The sequence below is a fragment of the Muntiacus reevesi genome, chromosome 6 (assembly GCF_963930625.1).
Source record: "Muntiacus reevesi chromosome 6, mMunRee1.1, whole genome shotgun sequence".
Lineage (NCBI taxonomy): Eukaryota > Metazoa > Chordata > Mammalia > Artiodactyla > Cervidae > Muntiacus > Muntiacus reevesi.
The window spans coordinates 86686839-86708428 of record NC_089254.1 but is presented as its reverse complement, the minus strand read 5'-3'; the positions used below and the strand labels follow the sequence as shown (position 1 = coordinate 86708428).

The window sequence follows — 21590 nt, the reverse complement described above, 5'->3', positions numbered from 1 at the left end:
AGCTAGTAAACAGAATTGAGACTTGACTCTAAGTCTGACTACAGACGGGGTTGCCTTAATCAGTGTACCTTATATTTGCAGATTTTATTGTTTGCAAAGTATTGACTGCATTACTTGTTGGCAGCTTGGTGTTATGGTCTGGAGTTAGATTGGTGAAATTTTTGGATCCACAAATTATTTCTTATGTGACCTTGTGCAGACTAAGTTATTTAAACATTCTACATCCTAGTTAGCCTCATTGATAAAATTACAATAATATTTCTTACCTGATAGAGTTGTTCTTAGAAGAAAACCAAAGATACGTGTAAAACACTTAGGGTGGTCTTTGTCATGTTACAGTAATTGTTAGATATGATTGCTGTAAGTAATCATAGTATAAATGTGGGATTTCAAAGTATAAATGTGGAATTTTTTTATTACCTCGTAAAGTCAAGTTTAAATGAAAATGTTTCCTTAGAAGAGAGTTCATTGCTATATATTAGATTTTAGCTGCTGCTTTTGTGTTTAATTGGGAAATGACAACCAACTAGATTATTACTTGCTACCAGTTTTCTTCTAATCTGATGTTACTGGCTTATCATTCCTACTCCTATGTTTTTCATTTATCTTGAAAAAGGTATTGGTAGTTTTAAACTCATTCATTGTAAGTTAGGCTTGTTTTTATCATTACTCCTTAAAACAGCTCATCTGTCTTAAAATTCTCATTAGTGTCTGTTATATCACACAATATTTTGGTTTTGGGCATGTGTGAAATATTGACATGGAGCAAATATTGAGTAACATAGTTGAAACACGTTGAGCTAATTATTTGAAAGCAAGTATTTAGTTGTAGAAAGAGTGGATTCTTCAGGAGACCATGATTTGCGCTGAGTCAGGAACTGCTTTGGTGAATGTGTCATGAAGAGATAAGTAACGGTACTTTTCACAGGTTGTGCCAGTGGTAGTTTATTAGTGGCAGTATTCCACATTTCAGCTGAGGCCCAAGCACTGTTAAATTATCTGCTGAGAGATTTCAGTGGCATACCTGTCTGTTATTGATCATGTTTTTTTTAACCATAAGATGACAATTATAGAAATATGCGTTTATGGGGATAATCACAACATCAGAGAACCTTTGTCCCTCAGTTTGGATAAACTCTTTTATCTTGAACTACAGATCAAGTGCTAGGGTTACCACTCCTGGGTTGTGTGGCTTCATGACTCTTGATAGTCAAATTCTTACGTCAGGTATCTGAGCATATTCCTGGTATGTAAAACATTGTAAGGTTTAAGCAGTAGAGTGATGTGGTTGAAAAAAATAGCCAAACCCAAACAAACAAATAACCCCACTTTGAATGCTTGAGTAACTTGTAGCCTATCTGGGTGTCCTGCTCTATGTAATCTAGTAACAACTTTAAGCGTAAGAGTGTGTACTAATGTTATTATCAGAGGAGAAATTATTATACCAGGGTGAAGCCTAAATGCATAGAACTCTTTTTACAACTCAGGTTTTGAATATTAGTTAATTCCTTCTATCCGTGGAATTATCTTGAAGTTAGCTCTGAAAAATGGAACTGTGGCTTTTAGAGTTTCTTTCTAAGCTGTGCAAAAATAATATTTTTAAAAAGTTGAGACTCTTCTTGGCTACATCGATGCTTTGATAGACCTAAATTCCAAAGTACCTGGTTGTGTCTGGTAGTTTTTATTTTGGATGAGAAGAAAAAGTGAGGAATACGTCTAAGGAAAAAAAAAAATAGCCAAATACTAGGAACATTGTGTGCACAAGTGATTGAATTATATGAAAAAAATAACTTTCAAGGGAGAAGAGTTTTTTTGTAATGTTCTTGGGTTTTTGACATATAAATTGTTAGAATCGTTCTATATAAGCTTCTGTAGGAGAGTGGCCATGCCATTTTCATTCCTTTTGCCCATTAGATTATTTATTGAGTTCCTTGGAACCCAACATTTGGACAGTTGTAGATGTTTGAGACTTTCTGAGCTTCATTCTCCTTTCCTTTGAATGGGCAGGCTTTGAAGACATAAGATGGGCTAAATGGGATTGTCATAGAGTTAGGCATGAACGCAGTTAGTGAAATTTGTGAGTCATCTTCGATATTTATATCCCCAAGTTAAACTTTCCTCACCATGTTTTCATGATTTTCCAATTTATCCTTTCTTTGACTGTCCTGACTAGCCACCTGTTGTTCCTTCTGATTGCAAGTGGCCAAATCACTTATTTGCCTTGAAATTTGGATACATACAAAAACATACCAGAGGAAGAAACTTTTAAAGGAGATGGTTTTGTTGCCTTTATCTGCCCTGGATCTCTTTTCAGTTTCTAAGTGTATAATTGTAATGATGTGAGTTGTTAATTTGCAAGGTTTAAGATACTTCTTTGAAGGTGGTTTCTTTCTGAGACAGTTAACTGAAACTAAAGAACACAGTGTCTTCAAACCACAGATTCTGCAAGATGGAAGTGAGACCCAGCCACCACTCAGGTTGCCGGGTCATCTGATTGCACATGTGTGAGTCCATGTGCACCGTTTATAAAGCATCATGCTTCTGTCTTTATTCTTGCAAGCACAGAGTTTTAAAATTGATCCATAGCTGGTGAAGAGAGGTTTATTTGAGAGCATTGTGGGGAAATAAGAGAGAAATGGCTCGGCCTTAAGAGAGTCTAGGAATAATCTTTAGAAAGACTGGCTTCACCATGTAGATTTCAGCTAAGTACTAGAGAAACCAGGAAAAAGTAATGCAACTCTAGTGACTGGGTGTTACTCTCTTAGCAGCGGGAGTATGGCTTCTCGACTGCTATCAGCCCTTCTCAGACTCTGCTTTTACCTTTAAAAAAAAAGGAAAAAAAAAAAAACCTTTTACCTCATTTGATGTCTCAGTGTCGTACGTAACTGCCTCATTACTTCTGCTGCTTGCCTTCTCGGTGTCTTTCAGCTACTTTCCCTCTCGATATAGCTTGAATTTAGACTGCTAAAGGAGACATCTGATTGGTTCCATTGGCTGCATTCTTGTTGGGCAAATCTCCCATACCAGGCCTCTTTGTGGGTTGCTGGCCACACTTTGGCTGTTACTGGGAACGTTGGTCCTGCTGTTGGTGATCATGATAGCAGAGTCAGTGCTGTAAAACATGGCCCTGGACCCAGTAAAAGGGAGGTTTTGGTGCCAGACTTCTAAAAGAGGGATTGGTATTTCACTTTCAGAATATCATAACCTTTCCAGTCTACGTGATTTTCTTCCACTTTAAAGGTGATAGAATTAAAGGTAACCTGTGGGCTTGACTGTTTGTTAGTATAGCATCAACAATCCTTTCCATGCTGAGAAAAATGTGAGAAGAGTTCTCTGATCAGCACCTGCGGGTCCTTTCCTGAACCGCCTGGTGCTGTTTCCATCTTTGGCTTTGTAGATTCAGAGACAGCCTGGAGTTTCCACTCAAAAAGAGCCATTCCATTTCCTGTAACAGCATATTAGGCCGTTCTGTCAGTTGCTGCGATTTTCCAGACACCCACAATTATGCTTCACAATTTGAGTTGGTGATTTAGTGAATCCTTAAAGTACTGCTTCTGCTCTTCTTGTATTTTCCACATTTGGGCATACTCTGCAATAGCTGCTTTATATCGTCTCATTCATTCCTTCAACGACAGGCACTACTGAGTGTCGTCATGTGTCTGGCACCATTCCCTTCTGGGAAAACAGAATTGCACCGTGGTTAAAGCATGGCTTTTCAAGAATCCTGCATACTGGAGTTCAAGCCATGTCTCCTTTGCTTACTAACTGTAGTTTGGGCAAATTACTTAGTTTTCCTAAGCTTCAGTTTTCTTGCCTGTAAAATGACAGTATTAGAAACTATGGTATATGTAGGTTTGTTGTGGGAATTTATAAAAGTTTAATGATATATGTAGTATACTTAGCACAATGCCTGGCTCATGAGCTCAATAAATATATGTTAATTCGGTTACGGTGATCACTACAATTGCTGTGAGTTTGCTGCCAAAATACTTTCCAGCACTTGGCAAGCAGTTTCTGTTATCTTGCTTTGCCATTTGATATTTGTTGCCTTTTTGTTGGTATTGATCCAGCCGTTTAAAAAAAAGTCAGATGTAACATCTGTGATAAAGTCAAGATAGACAGCAGTTTATTAAGTTAGAGCATATTATTTTATGGGTGGCTTATTTTTGGCAGCACCTTTTGCTAATTGTTCAAGAAATTGTTAAACTTTTTGATATAATTTTGCTTCTTTGTGATTAATATCTTATAGAACAAAGCATAATTTTTAGTAGCAAAATTCAGAACAGCTTTCAGTTTTATTGTTTATTATAAACATTAGGCTGTGGGTACAAGAACATATTCTGAGTTTACAAGTAAGAGTTACATCTTGTCTTTGTATCCCTGATGCCTCCCAGCGTACCTGGCATATAATTGGTGCTAAGAGAATGTTGAAGGAAGGAGAGAAGGAAAGCAGGAACATTACATCAGTTATTTTAAGGCTTATTTTAGTCCATAATATGTCTTTGCTTTTAAGTTTATTTTCCTGTTATCTCATCTTCTAATCTATATAGCTTCTCTGCCTGTGTATTTCTCTTTGTTTCTGTTACTGATGACTTCTCTTTCCTGACTTTTTTATTTGACCCTCCTAACTTTTGCTATTGCTACTAAGTAATGGTGACGGGTTCAGTTTCATGGGAGTGCTGTGTTGACTGTGTACCCTGATAAATAGTCTATAGTCAATTCCGCACTGTATGGGTATACATTTAGTGACTTTTTGATAATTTTTTTTTAAGATTTGCCCTGTGGAATTTGTCTGTGGAATTCTGTGAAATGCAGTTCACATTTCACTTTATATTCCACTCCCAAATGTAAACAAAGTATAGAGTTGTTGATTGCCTCTCCTGTTATTTATGTTATCTTAGGAATTAGAATTAGTTATTTCAGTTATCCGATTCTCACATCGCTTCTTCAGAACTTTTACCTTGCTTTTAAAGCCTTCAGTCCTATTTTGCTTCCTTAATAAGAGGCAGCCTTGCCTATATCATGGCAAAAGTAGGAAACATTTCTTTACACTCCCCTTTGGCATCACAATTATTTTTTTGTCTTCTGTCTTTGGTTCTTTGAAGGAAGACATGTTCTTCTTTTCCAAACTTAGCACTTCTACCCTTGCCAGTCTTCCTTAAACCTTCCTCCAGCAACCCTTCTCTCTGTCCTCCTCCCCATTTCTATCTTCCTTTCCCCAAACTTCTCCCCCTCGACCTACAAACATGCCCAAATTCCTTTCAATCAATAAATGAACTTCCCTTCCAGACTATCTTCAGTCTAGTTACTGCCATCTGTTCCTCTTTACTTTCACTGTCAAACTTCCATTCAGCTCAGTTCAGTCGCTGAGTCATGTCCGACTCTTTGCAGCCCCATGGACTGCAGCACACCAAGCTTCCCTGTCCATCACCAACTCCCGGAGCTTACTCAAACTCATGTCCATAGTCAGCGATGCTATCCAGCCATCTCATCCTCTGTCATCCCCTTCTCCTGCTGTCAGTCTTTCCCAGCATCAGGGTCTTTTCAAATGAGTCAGTTCTTCACATCAGGCGGCCAAAGTATTGGAGTTTCAGTTTCAGCATCAGTCCTTCCAATGAATATTCAGGACTGATTTCCTTTAGAATTGCCTGGTTGGATCTCCTTCCAGTCCAAAGGACTCTCAAGAGTCTTCTCCAACACCACAGTTAAAAAGCATCAATTCTTCGGCATTCAGCTTTCTTTAGAGTCCAACACTCATCCATATGTGACTACTGGAAAAAACCATAGCTTTGATTAGATGGACCTTTGTCAGCAAAGCAATGTCTCTTCTTTTTAATATGCTATCTAGGTTGGTCTTAGATTTTCTTCCAAGGAGCAAGTGTCTTAATTTCATGGCTGCAGTCACCATCTGCAGTGATTTTGGAAGCCAAAAAAATAAAGTTTCTCACTGTTTCCATTGTTTCCCCATCTATTTTCCATGAAGTGATGGGACTGGATGCCATGATCTTAGTTTTCTGAATGTCGAGTTGTAAGGCAAATTTTTTACTCTCCTCTTTTACTTTCATCAAGAGGCTCTTTAGTTCTGATTCATTTTCTGCCATAAGGGTGGTGTCATCTGTGTATCTAAAGTTATTGATATTTCTCCCAGCAATCTTGATTCCAGCTTGTGTTTCATCCAGCCTGGTGTTTTGCATGATGTACTCTGTGTATAAGTTAAATAAGCAGGGTGACCATATACAGCCTTGATGTACTCCTTTCCCAATTTGGAACCAGTCTGTTGTTCCATGTCCATTTCTAACTGTTGCTTCTTGACCTGCATACAGATTTCTCAAGAAGCAGGTCAGGTGGTCTGTTATTCCCATCTCTTGAAGAATTTTCCACAGTTTGTTGTGATCCACACAGTCAAAGGCTTTGGCATAGTCAGTAAAGCAGATGTTTTTCTGGAACTCTCTTGCTTTTTCAATGATTCAGTGGATGTTGGCAATTTGCTCTCTGGTTCCTCTGCCTTTTCTAAATCCAGCTTGAACATCTAGAAGTTCACAGTTCACGTACTGTTGAAGCCTGGCTTGGAGAATTTTGAGCATTACTTTACTAGCGTGTGAGATGAGTGCAGTTGTGCGGTAGTTTCAACACTCTTTGGCATTGCCTTTCTTTAGGCATTGGCATTCTAAACTTCCATTAGGCTCTCACAATACTTTAGCACTATTTTCACTACTGTAGTTGCCTATTTTGTTGTCTCCCCTCTCCATCAGACTCTCAGGAGACCTGTGCCTTGGTCATCATTGATTCTCCAGAGCCTAGGGTAGTTCCTGGTACATAGTAGGCATTCAGTAAATATTTATTGAATGAATGACAGTATTGAGCCGTGCCTATACCCTTCACGTGTGAATCATCTGTAGTTTTTTCTTTCCCCTACATTTCTGTTGAAAGTTCACTTGAAGGGCATCAGTGACCACATAAATGCTAAACCTAATGCCTTCTTGCTTTCATTGTACTTGACCTCTCTGTGACCATTGTGAAAAGTGAAAGTTGCTCAGCAGTATCTGACTCTTTGTGACCCCATGGACTGTACAGTCCATGGAATTCTCCAGGCCAGAATACTGGAGTGGGGAGCCTTTCTCCTCTCCAGGGGATCTTTCCAACCCAGGGATCAAACCCAGGTCTCCCGCATTGCAGATAGATTCTCTACCAGTTGAGCCACAAGGGAAGCCCCTATGGCCATTAATGCTTACAGAAATTTACGTTTCCAACATTTTCATGGTCACTTATAACTGGATCACTTTGGGCTGGTCTCAGCATGCTATTGCATCCAAAAGAAACAGACAGACTTCCAAAGCTTTGGAAAATGAACCTTTTACAGTTTTACAGAAATCTTCTAAGAAGATAGAAAGGTACAATTACATTAAGCTCAGCAAACTTCATTTAAGTTTTCTTTACCCATCGCTTCCCAACTCCTCATACAGCTTGGCAGCTTCACTCAACCTTCCCTTCTGTAACATTTCCCCCGAAATCTTCTGTAAACTTCCTACCAAAACCTTTTTAAAAAATATAAGTATAATCTCTTTTTAGAAATTATTTACTTATTTATTTTTGCTTGCACTGGGTCTTCATTGCAGCGCTCGGACTTCTCATCCCAGTGGCTTCTCTCATTGTGGAGCACAGGCCCTGGGTGCATGGACTTCAGTGGTTGTAGCACTCAGGCTCAATAGCTGTGGTGCCCACGCTTTAGTTGCTAGATGTCTTGTGGAATCTTCCAGGACTAGGGATCGAACCATGTCCCCTGCATTAGCAAGTAGATTCCTATTCACTGAACCACCAGGGAATTCCCCTACCAAAATCTCTTGTCCACTTTTTTCATCATCTGGTTCTCTTCTTTTTTCTAAGAATGTCTGTGTTCTTACCAATTTAAATCACTTACCAGTTTACTCACTTTAGCCTCTCAGCTTCTTCCAGCTCTTTTGTATAACCTTTTATCCTGCTGAACATTTCAGAAATCTAGAGACATTCTCTTGATTTCATTTTTTTTCTTGTCCTTACCAGTTTTCTTTGCGTGATTTCACTTAATTTTAAAACTTTAGCTCAGACACCATTTTTTTCATTGAGTGTTTCCTGATCTGGGTTTGGCTGGGTTTCCCTCTTGTGTGTTCCTATAGTGCCCCATATACAACTAAATTGAAGTTATCTATTTGTGTCTTTAAGCATCTTGAGGACTCTGGAACCTCTTTGTGTGTGTGTGTGTGTGTGTGTGTGTGTGTGTGTATTTGTGTCTTTAAGCATCTTGAGGACTCTGGAACCTGTGTGTGTGTGTGTGTGTGTGTGTGTGTGTGTGTGTGTGTGTGTGTGTATTTGTGTCTTTAAGCATCTTGAGGACTCTGGAACCTGTGTGTGTGTGTGTGTGTGTGTGTGTGTGTGTCTTAGTCACTCATTTGTGTCGGACTGTGCAACCTCGTGGACTGTAGACTCCCCTGTCCATGGAATTCTCCAGGCAAGAATACTCAAGTGAGTAACCATTCCCTTCTCCAAGGTGTCTTCCTGACCCAGGAATCGAATCTGAGTCTCTTGCATTGCAGGCAGATTCTTCATCATCTGAGCCATCAGGGAAGCCCTGGAACGTGGTGGATGCTGAGAAATATTTATTGAACTAACACTTCTGTGAGTTCTGATTCTTCCTCTCTTGGCACTGACTTTATATTTTGTTTCTAGGCCTTTAAACATGATCAGACTTTCCTTACTCCTTTTTTTTTTTTAATACTCCTTTGCTGATTCCTCTCTCCTAAAGCATCATTTATTACTTCTGTGAAGATGACCCCAGACCTATTTTCTAGTCTAGTGATTCTGATTATTAGACCATTTGTTTTCAAAGTTATGTGTCAAGCATCTCCACCTGGATATTTCTCCATATCTTACTTAAAAGCAACAGAAACTCAGTAAACCCAACTTAGCTTCTTTTTAAACTTGTTCCTCCTTTATGTGTTCCCTGTTTCAGTTATTTACACTCCTACCTTCCTGGTTACCTGGGCTAATTAGAATCCTAGGAACTACTTTGACTTCTTTCTCTCTCTTAACATACTTTACCTGATCGATCAGTGGTCAGTGCCTTCCATCCTGCCTTTGGATGTGTCTCACATTTGGTTTCTCCTTGCCATCTCCACCTTTGGTATTAATAGTTTAGTTAGGACTCCTATCTCTTACCTACACTGCTGCAGTAATCTCTTAACTGACCTCTAATCTGTCTTCCATGCTGCTGTCAGAACTATCTTCCTAAAACACAGACAGATCTGTTGTTACTGTATGTTCACTGCTCAACTAAGTTACTCATTGTCAGGTCTCAGCTTAAATTTCACTTCTAAATAAAGACAGTCTAAAATTATCTCTCTTATAGTTCTGTTTCATGTTCCTTCCCACATTGTCAGTTAATATAATTTTTAGTTATGTTTATATTTGTGCATTAATTTGTTTAGCATGTATCTTCCCACTGGAGAGATTTATGTAAGAGACTGGGAGAGTTGTATAGAGTCTGTGCCTAGCACAATGCTTGGGACATTAAAAAAATCTTTGTTGAATGAGTGGATGAATAATAGATAGCTTACCAGTATATGAAAACAGGAGATAGCAAAGGCAGAAAAGCTTTAGAAGCTTCCTACATTTTCCCGGACCTTGGTCTATAGTTCTGGCCTTTCTGAAGTAATAATGGGCTTCTCCCTTCTGCCATTTGCATTTATTTCCCTAAGGATATGAGTCAACAGTTGCATTGCCCCACACTCAGGCTAATGCTGATGTGACTGTAGTTGATTTGGGGGCTGTAGGGTGGTGGCAGCTAAGGTTTGTTTACCTGTTATAAATGCATAGGTGGTGCCCTAGCCATGCAGGCAAACAGGTATTTGCTAAGTTGAGTTAACCCAGATTCTTTTTTAGCCTCTTGAATGATTCAGGCCTTTGCACCACATGTTAATTAAAGTATTTATTACTCGAAGGACTAGTTGTGTTTTACACGAGGTATTTATTTGCCTTTTAAAGATTAAAGATTTTAATTTAGCAAACTTCTATTGAATGAAAAATGAAAAAATTATTTTAAAATATAGAAACAATAAGCAAATTAAACTCCCCTTCCCCATGGAGCCTCTTCAGGTTTCAAAAGTCAAAGAATTTCATGAGTATTCTTCAGATTTCACTGTCTTACGCTGACTGTATCCATTTTATAGACATTTTGAGCTCCTGCTTGTGTGAGGCACTGAGTTAGGTGCTAGGGTTACAGAAGGAAGTGCAGTTCCTTTTTTCAAGTACTGTGAAAGAAGAACACATTATAAGGATACACAGAAGTGGAATTGTAAGGCACACTGGGATTGGCGAAGGCTTTTCATAATTCATCCATTCATTTTTAAGTTGAGTTTTGAAAGAGTGAGTTAGGCAAACTTTCCAGGTAGGTACAGAGGACATGAGACCCCATATAAACCAAGAAAAGGAATTACAGCCAAATCAAGAGAGGTCTTATATACCAAGTGAGTAGTTTGAATCATGCTTTTAAAATTTGGGGTAACTGTTGAAGGATTTTAAAAACCAGGAGCCTCTGATAGCATTGAGGAGACTAAACTGGAGCCAGGGTAAGGGTAAGATTTATGTTTAGGAAATCAAGCAGAAGCCACATACACTGTATTCATAAATAACACCTTGAGTTTATATATTTTTCCTAAAGTTATTATGTGGTTCTGTATTATTTCCGTAGTTCATATGCTTACAGAATCTCTTGAGAGGATAGTTTTTGTTTTGTTTTGACATTTTTTCATGTAGTAAAGTGCACATAACTCTTTGAATTACCCAGACCCAACTCACAATTTTAATCAATGGAAAAGTAGAACTGGCACCTCTTGACTTCCTCATTTTGTGCATTTTGGGTGGAGCTGACTCTTGAGTGTGAAGGTTGTGATAGGAAATAATGCCAGTAACTTGCAAGAAAATACTGGAAGAGGATGGCCAAATGTTCTGGAATAGATATAGTTTTCTCATACTTTAGAACCCTGCCCTGTTAAAAATTGTATCTAGATGCATATTAATCTTATATTTGAGCCTGTTTGTCACGTTTGATAAATCTTCAGCATGTCATCACTCCTGTATTCTATCAAGAAAATGTGGCAACATAATTTTTTTTTGCTAAGTTACTATTTAAAATCAAACTATGACTAAAACTAAACTGACTTAATTTTGTTCATGTTTCCATCATCATTTTGCTTATCACACAGATTTTAAGTTCTACTTCTTCTGTGAATCTGTTCTTCGTAGCTCCAGCCCATGGTGACCTCTTCCTCTGATTAACCCGGAACACTTTTCTTTTTTTCCCCCCTTTTCATCCTTTGTTATTAGTGGATCATTATTTAACTACAGGGTCCCCATGATTATACTGTAAGCCCACTGAGACTCAAGACTGACAGTTTTGCTCTGCAGCATGTAAGGTCATGAATGAATGGATCATCAGGCCTGTCCCCATTTTCTATTCTTCAGATGTCAGTGTCCTCTCTTCATGTCCTGTTTTTACTTGTCTAAAGCTTCTATTGCTCTACCCTTGGCTACCCTGGGTCTGCTGGTATCTTGTGTTATGAAGATTATGAAGGATTTTTAGGAGGTTCTTGGGCCAATTTTAGGGGAATACAGGGGTGATTTTTCAGTTTTTTCCTGCCTGAGAATCCATTTAAAAGCTTCCACAAAGATTCTACCTCTTTATAATTATTTTTAATATTTACTCATGTATCAAAATGTTTTGAGAATCTGTACCTTAGAAGCAATTGTGTGTGTGTGTGTGTGTGTGTGTGTGTGTGTGTGTATAAAAGGAGGACTAGCAGATTATTGATGTATTTGTTGGGTGTAGTTTGTGGCATCTCATTTCCCCCACCAGGGATTGAACCAAGCCAGCAGCAGTAAAAAATCCAGAATCCTAACCACTAGGCCATCAAGGAACTCCCAGGACTAACCATATTTTTACTTTTAGAACAGAATAAAAAGAAAGAAGACGAACTTTTATCAAGTTCACAAACATAAATTTTCTTCCCAGACTCTTTCGCTTACTATGCTGCTTTTGTAGCCTAATGGGAACAGAGCAGGCTGCAAAGTAAGGCTCATAGTTATTTTATTTAGCCATCTGGTATATACATTTTGTATATACCTTCTTTTGAGCCAGAATTCTGTTGAATTGTAGATGGGAACTCTAGAGATGTAGTTTAACCTCATTTTAAATGGAGAAAACTGAGGTAAGTGATTGCATGAAGTCAATGAAGAAGTCAGGAATAGAGACCGGATATCTCTTAAAGATGATTTTAGTAGATAACAACGTATACATGTTAACAAAGTTAAGCAATACAAAGAGATGTACTGTGAAAGGTAAGTTATTTTTCCTACCCCATCTCTTGGTTCTCTTATTCTCTTTCCCTGAGTTAAGAAGTTAGTTTCCAGTTTTCTTGGGCTTTTGTGATATTTTATGTGTATATAATCATATAAATGTATATATTCACCTTTATACACACTTTTCTGTTCTGGTGGGTTTTTTGTTTTTCTTTCACTTTTTAGCATTAAGTCTGAAAATTGTAGAACTCATATATTTTTATGCCTTGGTCCATGAACTTTCCATTTTACTATATATCCTATCAGACAACTAACTTTTGTTAATGTGAACAAAGTGTTATTCTTTTAGCATATCAGATTGAGTACCTCATGTGCAACATAATGTGGTATTTCACATTTCTTTCAGAGAGATCATGGTCATTGATTTATTTATGATAAATATTAAAGTTAAAAAATTAGTGAAATGTGCATAATAATTATTACTGCTAGTTACCAAAAATAGCTTATTGGGATATTTTCTTTTCTATATGAGAAATGGTAGGTGAAATGTGAAATTTTCAGGGAAATCATTTACTTTTAAACTTGTGTAAAAACCTGAATGGTATGTTCCAAACAGTTTTATATCTCAGTGTCAATGATAAGCAGTGGTGCTATAAATATTAAACCACAAATATTTATTTTCTAAATTAAAAAATCTCCAAATTCATATGCTAATCACAGAAATATAGTTTTTCATTTGTTTCTTAAAATGGTTTATAACTATGTTTTATTTTTGAGATGACTCATGTTTAATCTTTTTGGGATGACTCGTGTCATCTGTATAAACATATATCCTTAATTTCGATCATTCATGGTTTATTTTGGCTAGCTTATCTGTCAGTGAAATTATTGCTTTATTTTTCATACATTAATGGGGCCTGTTAAAACTGCTTGATTTTAGATCTTTTGGACCAAACTGTATCACAGAAGACAAATCCATTGAAAAAAAAGCGTACCATACCAAGTGTCCATGATAGGATTCATAGAGGCCAAATGTTTATATTCGATTACTAGTAATCCTGCATTCTCCCTAAAGATGGCAGTACTTCTCCACATATCATTTACTAATTCTATTTGAAAATAGTATTAATTATAACTCCATTATTGATTGGAAAAAAGTTAATCAGACTAAAAGTGTATTTTCATACTGATACCACAGTAGTTAAAATTCAGTAGTAATATAAATAAAATTGTATCCATGAGGTTCATTTCATAGCATTGGTACAACTTCTATGTGTGTTCTCCCTGACCATGGACACAGGGTCCTAACTGCATTCTGACTTTTGGAATTCTTGATGTGATGCTGTGAACATCTTGTCAAGAATTGCGATAAGTCATGTTAGGACCTGGCTGTATTTATTATTAAATCTTGCGCCTCTGGAGATGTCGTTAGAAAACAAAAACTGACAAAACACCCCAAACAAAAACAAAACCTGTTAAGTAACTGCATATTGCATATATTTGTGGACACGAGAAACGTTTTGGTATTTATTCTTCAGTAAAAGTTTATATGTCCAGTTCTTGAACATTTACTTTTTGCTTAGGTGACTAATTCTTTTAATAGATGAAACAGTTACTTATTGGTGCCAGAAAAACAAAAATAAATCTTCAACCTTCTTTGCTGTAGAAACTAAACTCTAAATTCACAACCAGTGCACTGGAACATGGAGAAACAGCGCTGTAGTTTGTTCCTCCTTTTTCCATTGTTCCCATTTTGAATTAAATTGTTTTTGTATGCATGTGTTTGAAAATCACATGGCATCGTAATTTGAAGATGGTGAACAGCAAGACAGAGAGGGCAGGCTAGGCTCCCTGCTAGACCTCACACTTAACTTTGACATGGTCACTGCTTTCTAAAGCTGGTCCTATTGGTTCATCTAGGGCCATTATTGATTCAGCTAGCAAGGTGACTGGGTGCTTAAGGACTGTGTCATTCTAGCCAGTCTCATAGGTAAATATTTAAGTATAAATGCCACAATGATGTTGTTTAGTTGCTAAGTCATATCTTAGCGACTGCCTCCTATACAGTAGCCTGCCAGGCTCCTCTGTCCATGGCATTTCCCAGGCAAGAATACTGGAGTAGGTTGCTGTTTGCTTCTCCAGGAGATCTCCCTGCCCCAGGGATCAAACTGTATCTCCTTGTTGGCTGGTGGGTTCTTTACCACTGAGCCACCTTTATGGTTCAGTTGCTCAGTCGTGTCTGACTCTTTGCAACTCCATGGTTTGCAGCAGGCCAGGCTTCCTTGTCCTTCACTATCTTTCAGGGTTTGCTCAAACTCCTGTTCATTGGCGCCATCCAACTATCTCATCCTGTCGCCCCTTCTCCTCTTGTCCTCTTTCCCAGTATCAGTGTCTTTTCCAATGTGTTAGCTCTTCGCATCAGGTGGCCAAAGTATTGGAGCTTCAGCTTCAGCATCAGTCCTTCCACTGAATATTCAGGATTTATTTCCTTTAGCATTGACTGCTTTGATCTTCTTGCTCTCCAAGGGACTCTCAAGAGTCTTCTCCAGCACCACAGTTCGAAAGCTCAGTCCTTTGGAGCTCAGCCTTCTTTATGGTCCAGCTCTCACATCCTTTTATGACTACTGGAAAAACCGTCACTTTGACTATATGAACCTTTGTCTCCTGGGAAGCCCAAAATTCTAGTTTTTAAAGTTTGTCATGAGATATATCAGGGACACTGACTTCTGTTTATGGTTCAGTGTAATCTCCCCCAGGAGACAAATATACATGGAAAATTAACTATAATCTGAGGGTTTCTTGATGAACATTGAATCAGCTCTTAGTGACCATTATCTGCAAGCTCTGATAGTATGATACGTTCAGTTTTCCCATAGGAATATACTTGCCACTCAGACCAGATATTCATCAATTTTCAGAGCATCCTTTCTTGTAGACCAGAATGCAGACAGATGGCCAGCTTTTGCTTTCTTGATTTCTTTCTCCTTTAGCAAAGTTTTTCTGCATTAGAGTTTAATAAAACTGCACTAATGTAATTCAAACAGCCCAATGCTTGGCATACAATAAATGATAATAAGTGTAACTGTTGTTAAGTTCGGGTTACCTTGATGTACTTGTAATGTCAAAGACGATCTTTTGGGCCATTTCTTTGGCTTACTAATCAATCTCATCTTTCATATTTTGAGTTACTTTCATTGTTTAATTTCTTTTTCTTTTAACTCCTTAATTGCATTTATCATTAGTGTTGAATCCATGAGCTAATGGATTAGGCCATTCCCTTTTGGCTTTACATGATTCTGCTATCCTTTTGTTGTTGAAATATTGATACTTTTAAAATTTAAGTTTCTTATCCCAAAATACCCCATTCCCCACAGTTCTTCCATCTATAATGTGAATCTATTGAAAGAGATAATCTTCAAGTTATTGCTCAGCTCTAGGATGTAGATAATTTTATATCTTATTTGAATAGATGATGTTAATTGTAGGCCTTTCCATCTAATCAGTTTATCTTAATTTCAGATCTGCTTAAATTCTTTCTCATAAAGTTATTTTGAAAGTGGTCTGAATTCTTAGAATAGTAGGATGACCATGGGAGTTGGGAGGCATGGTTGGACAATCTAGGGGTAGAAGTACAATGGTGGTAAACTCAACAGTCAACAATGATGTTACGGATCTGGCAAATATACACTTGAAAAATCAAATTTTATGTATCAAAATGAGTACAGAGAGGAATAATTGAGGTCAGTTGATCTGTCACTCCAGCAACAATTGTCAGCTTTCTCCTCTCCATCATTCTGGGGATAAGTTATTCTTTTAAAATTGGCAAAATAGGTTTAGGGAAACTGGAGAAATTGCCACAGCTCTTTCTGATGTTTGTAAAAATACAGATTATAGTGCATTTTTGAAGCTGGTGGTCATGATACTATACACTTTAGGACAGTCATAAATAGAAAACATTGCGGGAATTCATAAAAAAAATGGACAGGTCATTTTAAGACTGCAGTTAATCAGGGAAAGCTTATTAGAATGGCTGAGGGTCTTGAGTATTTGAGTACATGAGAGAAGGGAGAGAACATTGTATGTTAGGGGAGTGGAGAGTCAAGTGGCTTGATGTGAAGTTTCTTAAATGAGGTCCATGAAAGAGAATTGAGGCACTGCTTGTCAAATGACATCATTTACTCCAGAGTTGGAAAAAAATGAGCCCCATGCCATTTCCATTCATCATGTAACTGGATAAAACTATTGATGCCTCTTGGTACATCAGGCTTCCCATTTTCATGTGCTCTCTCATGTCATCACCAATTTCATTTTAGGACTCTTTGGAAATTGGAAAGGCTGTCAACATCTTCAAAATAATCTCTCTCCCCTACTGTCTGATAATTACTCAAATGGTAGAAAAAGTTTGATAGCACTCTGAGGTCAGATGTGCACCTGTGATGTCATGCATGCATCATGGTTTTCCTTCTCTGATGAGGAAGGGATAGCCACATGTCATTGTGCCTCATTTGTTTCCATGTCAGCAGCTGTTACCACCTTTCCAAGAGGTATTGCCAAGAGATGGGAACAGAATATGATGTTTTTCTCTACTAGACAGAAATTTGCTGCCTTTCCAGAGGTCTTAATTGAAATTGAAGGCAGAGGAAATAATGGGACTTGACTTTGGCTTGAAACTCTGGGAGGAATTCAGTGTTCTAGTACACAGGCTGCCTTCATCTGACAAAGCATTCTATGGAATTCGGCTTTGGTTCTGTGTACCTTTTTGAGTCAAGGAATTCAATACTTACAGCCATGGAGAATAAAGTTACAGTTGATTATCGAAGGTTATCTATGTGCTATTATGTCAAAGACCATATTAGAATTTCAAATCAAGCCAGGTTTTTACTGAGATTTACTGCTGAGCCATTAAAATTTTTAAATTTCTTTCAGGAAGTCACTATTTTTCCTGCAAGAAAGGATGAAGGAGGGATTCCTTTCTTTGTAAATACTGCTTTTTGTATATTGCTTATGTTCAGGAAATCAGTTTCTAGTGCAGTGAAGTATATGGTGTATGTATGCATTTCTTTGCATGCTTCCGGAAGACAAAGTCCATGTCTAATCAGAATCTCACTAGTCTTTGACTCCCCTGAAAGGTTAAGAACTAATAACTTCGCTAGTGTGGAAACAGTGGGATGCTCTGGATGAATCTGAGCAAAGGAATGACAGGAAATTAGAAAGCTCATCTGTAGAATAATGAGATGAAAAGCTTTGGCAGGACTGAAGGGTGATTTAGGGATTCAGGTTAGCCTTAGGGTTGGAGTTATCTGAATAATCTGAAGGTAATTTTCTAGATAGAGCTTTTCAAAGGGAGAAATCTCAAGTTATCTTTTTTTTTTTTTTTTTTTGGTCTGAGCACAGTGCTTGAAACATAACACTCAAAAATGTTGAATTGAAATTACTGTACAACACACCAAATGAAAGTTGGATGATGGCATCAAAAATAAATGTACTTCTGTCTTATCTGCATTTAATCCTGCTATGTTAAATCATTTGGTGTAAAATAAGGATTTTGGAGAGACACTGCTTTATAAAAAGTTCACATACCCTTTTTGTTCCAGCAGTTGGTTAACACAAATTTTTGGCCAGTTAGTATTTTTTCTTTCTGTATGTTTTATTTCTGATGATTTTTTAAAAATTTTTACAAAAATGAATGTCTAGACATGATTGTTTTATCCCATGCCTACCTACAGAGGGAAGGAAACTTGCAGGGTGGTGTGGTTGATCAGTACCTCATCCTCTAAGCAACATTCCAATAAACATCTAAGCTTGGATTTATGAAAATCCAAAATTATGGAAAAGTTAAGGAAAATCTTACAGTTCTGAGATCTGGAATTTATGTATTAATGGATCTTCTATCAGTTTAATAACAAAGCCTTATAATATTCCTTCCATTTGTTATGGTGGTATAAAATTTTAGTATCACCCAAAAGATTCCCTTGGTGTTAAGTGCTAAAAACTTAAATTCGTTATGACTGGAATACCAAGATAAAAGGTTTTGACTAGTTTATTGTAATACTTTAGTTTTGCTCCCACTAAGTTCTTTCAAGTTGAAGAGCAAATTATTGAATACATTGTTAAAACATTGGTATTACCTAAAACATTTGTTCCAAAAGTGTGGTAACTTTTTTTCCCCCAGCAAACTTTGTGTTCCCAAGTCTGTGGAGATTACAAATCAAATTAGGTTCATTAGAAACTTAGAAAGTCTTTTTTTCACCTGAAGTAGGAATACTTAATTGAGTAAAGGTATAACTTCACAGAAGACAGTGGTTTTGATTCAGTGCATAATGTTTAAGAGATAAATGGCTCTGAAATATTGTGATTTACTCAGAACTTTTGAGGAGGATAAATTACTTGTGTGGAAATCATTCATTCATTCTTAGAATCTTTTGATGTCCATCACTTTGCTACACAATGTAAAACATAATTTTGAATTGGTAGAAAGAATGGGTACGTAAGAATGGACTAAATGCCTTTTATTAAGTTACTTGGATTTTTTATTATAAAGATACACTTATTGAATACAATTTGGGAAACTGTAAAGATTACCTGTAGCCTCATCGCCTGAAGATAACCACCTAACAGTTTGGAGTGTTTCCATTATTTTATACATGTATGGTGTGTAGTGTATGTATCCACATGTACACACATATGTATACACCCATTCCCATACACTACAAATGAGGATTAAGCTATTTTTTTTTATTCTATCTAGTATACCTTTCCATATGAATAGACACTATATCCCGGTATTCTTTTAATAACAGGTTAGTGTCAACTCTTAAGACTTTATCTCATTGTTGGCTACAGGATCGTCCCAGTTTTTCTTTAAATTGCTGTTTCATTTGCCTGTTGTTTTTTTGCTGTTATAGATATTGCAGTGAATACCCCGTATGAAAATTTTGCACGTGTTCATAATTATTCCTTAAGGGAAAACTCTCAAACTAGAACTGGGTCAAAAGAATTTAAGGGTTTTGATACCTTTTCCTAAATGGCTAAGAACATGTTTAATGACACTTCAGTTGGATGCTGTCTTCCCCTGATTAACACAGGTTTATCTCCTGTGTCTACGACCAACAACCTGTTGGGCAGAAATGGCATCGCGCTGAGTTGGGGTTGGCGGCTCCTTGAATTAGCGGGGAGGCGCCGGCGCGTTCGGCCTGTTTCTAACCGGCGTGTCTTTGTCTCTCTCCCTGGGGATCGCTGCCGCCCGTGCGGGCCGAAGCCTCGGGAAGCCGTCGCCCCGCAGTGCCGCCGCCCTGCGCCCGGCCGCCCCGGGGAGCCGCTGCCCGCCCGCGGGCGCCGTCACCACGCGCCAGGCCGCCGCCAGCTGCCGCGCCAAGCTCCGCGGCGGCGCCGCCCGGGAGCGCCAGCACGCCGCCCGCGGCCTCGGGAAACCCGCGGCCCCGTGAGCGGCGCCGCCCGGCAGCGCCCGGACGCCGCCGCGCTCCGCGCCGCCCAGTACCTCAGGCCTCGCCCGTCGCGCCTCTCCTCCCGCCGCACCCGCCGGGGCTCTCAAGTCCACTCTGGCGTCGGCGATCTCCCCGGGGGCCTCAGCTACAGCCGCCCTGCCGTCACCCCGCGCTTTACCGACCTCTGTCCCACGCAGCCCCTCAGGAGGACCGTGTGCCTTAGGGCCGGCGGGTGCGAGGACAGCCTCCCTGCTAGTCGTTACTCGGAGAGCAGTACTTCCTCATCCCGTCTGCCACAATCCCGGCTTCTTTGAGAATCTTGCCACTGAAGAGTACCATCCTCTTCCCTCCTCCTAATTTGTCGAGTTACTAGTCATTCCCTTCATTATTAGTTCTTCAAAGACTAGCTCCCATTTGAATCTTCTTCACCTCAAATCCCATCATCACAGGCTGGTGACACGCGCTGTCCGGAGTCGTGTGACCAATAACTGTGGGTAAACTTGAATTCCAGCCTCCAGCCTCCTCCTTGTAACTTCAGACCCAGTGACCATTTGTTCCTCTCCGAATCAGCCCTTGCTCCCAGGTTCTAATCTGCCATCCCGGAGCATCCTCTACTGGGTTTGCACCGAGGTTGGTGCGTCTCCTGGGCTGCTTGGTCTGTGACTGAGCAGAGTCGGGGTATTTAGTGAGACGCCAGACTCCTCCAACGAGCAACTTCTGCGTACTCCTCAGCAGCCTGACTGAAATTTTCTTAGAACCGAGCTACATGAGCCTAAGGCTCTTCTTGCCCAACCTCCCTCTCCTTTTCTAGGTGTCAGACTTGCATTATGGTATGAAGACCACGCCCTGATCCTGATTCTTTCCCTCTTTCCTTCACAGATGTCCCCTCAATAAAAGTCTTCTAAGTTAAACCCTGCCTCCGTGTCTGCTTCTAGGAGTGGTGGTTGTTATTCAGGCACTAGAACATGTCTGACTCTGTGACCCCAGGGAATGCAACGTGTCAGGCTTTCATGTCCTTCACTATCTCCCAGAGTTTGCTCAAATTTGTGTCCACTGAGTCTGTGATGCCATCCAACCGTCTCATCCTCTGTCACCCTTCTCCCCCTGCCCCCAATCTTTCCCAGCTTCTAGGAGGACCTGACCTAACACCTTATCAGTCATTCCACTCTGATCACCATCTTCCTATCAGCCTGGATCCCTTGTTCACTGACAATTCATTAACTTAATTTTCCCCACTATTTATCAGTCTTGTCACTTTCTTGTCTAGCCTAGATCCTGTGATCCATCACTATTATCATCGTCCTTGAAATATAGTCCCCTCAGTGGTCTTGAACTTCAATTTATTTCAATTTACTTTCCTGGTAAAACCTCGACTCTGAATGAACCTTACTGTCTGCTTTCCATTGGCCTGACTGGGACAGCTGGACATTTTCTTTAAGAAAATCACAGTTTTACTTTGAATCCTTTATCTCAAACCTCAGATTGGTGCTATTGTTCCTACCATAGTCTCAGTTTCCCACTTCTGTTTATACCTTTTCATCTCTCCTCAAAATTTTCCAGTCTCCTCCTCCCTGTTTACTTTAAATTTCCCTTGAAAAATACATGTTACCTACAAACTTTATCTTCCCAGCACAAGACCCTCCACTCCCAACCCAGCTGCCTCGGTAACCACCAACTTCCTTTTAGTGACTATGGAGGAAGTTTCAAAGGCCAGCTCCTCCACTCAACCTTTGGATCTCAACCTTTCCTGCCTCGACAAGGATATTTTTCTTTAGGCTTTCCCTTTTCTTCTGCGATGTCAATTTCTGTCTTGAG

The 21590-nt window shown here is 39.0% G+C and overlaps 1 protein-coding gene across 1 annotated transcript in view; it reads left to right on the top strand.

Moving 5' to 3' along the window:
- ZNF800 (zinc finger protein 800) overlaps positions 1-19921 on the top strand; it is a 48628-nt gene extending 28707 nt beyond the window's left edge. The window contains exon 6 of the mRNA XM_065938696.1: positions 19589-19921. Coding sequence (XP_065794768.1) covers positions 19589-19775 — 187 coding nt within the window. The 3' untranslated portion in view covers positions 19776-19921. The remainder of the gene's footprint in view (positions 1-19588) is intronic.
- Positions 19922-21590: the final 1669 nt, after the last annotated feature.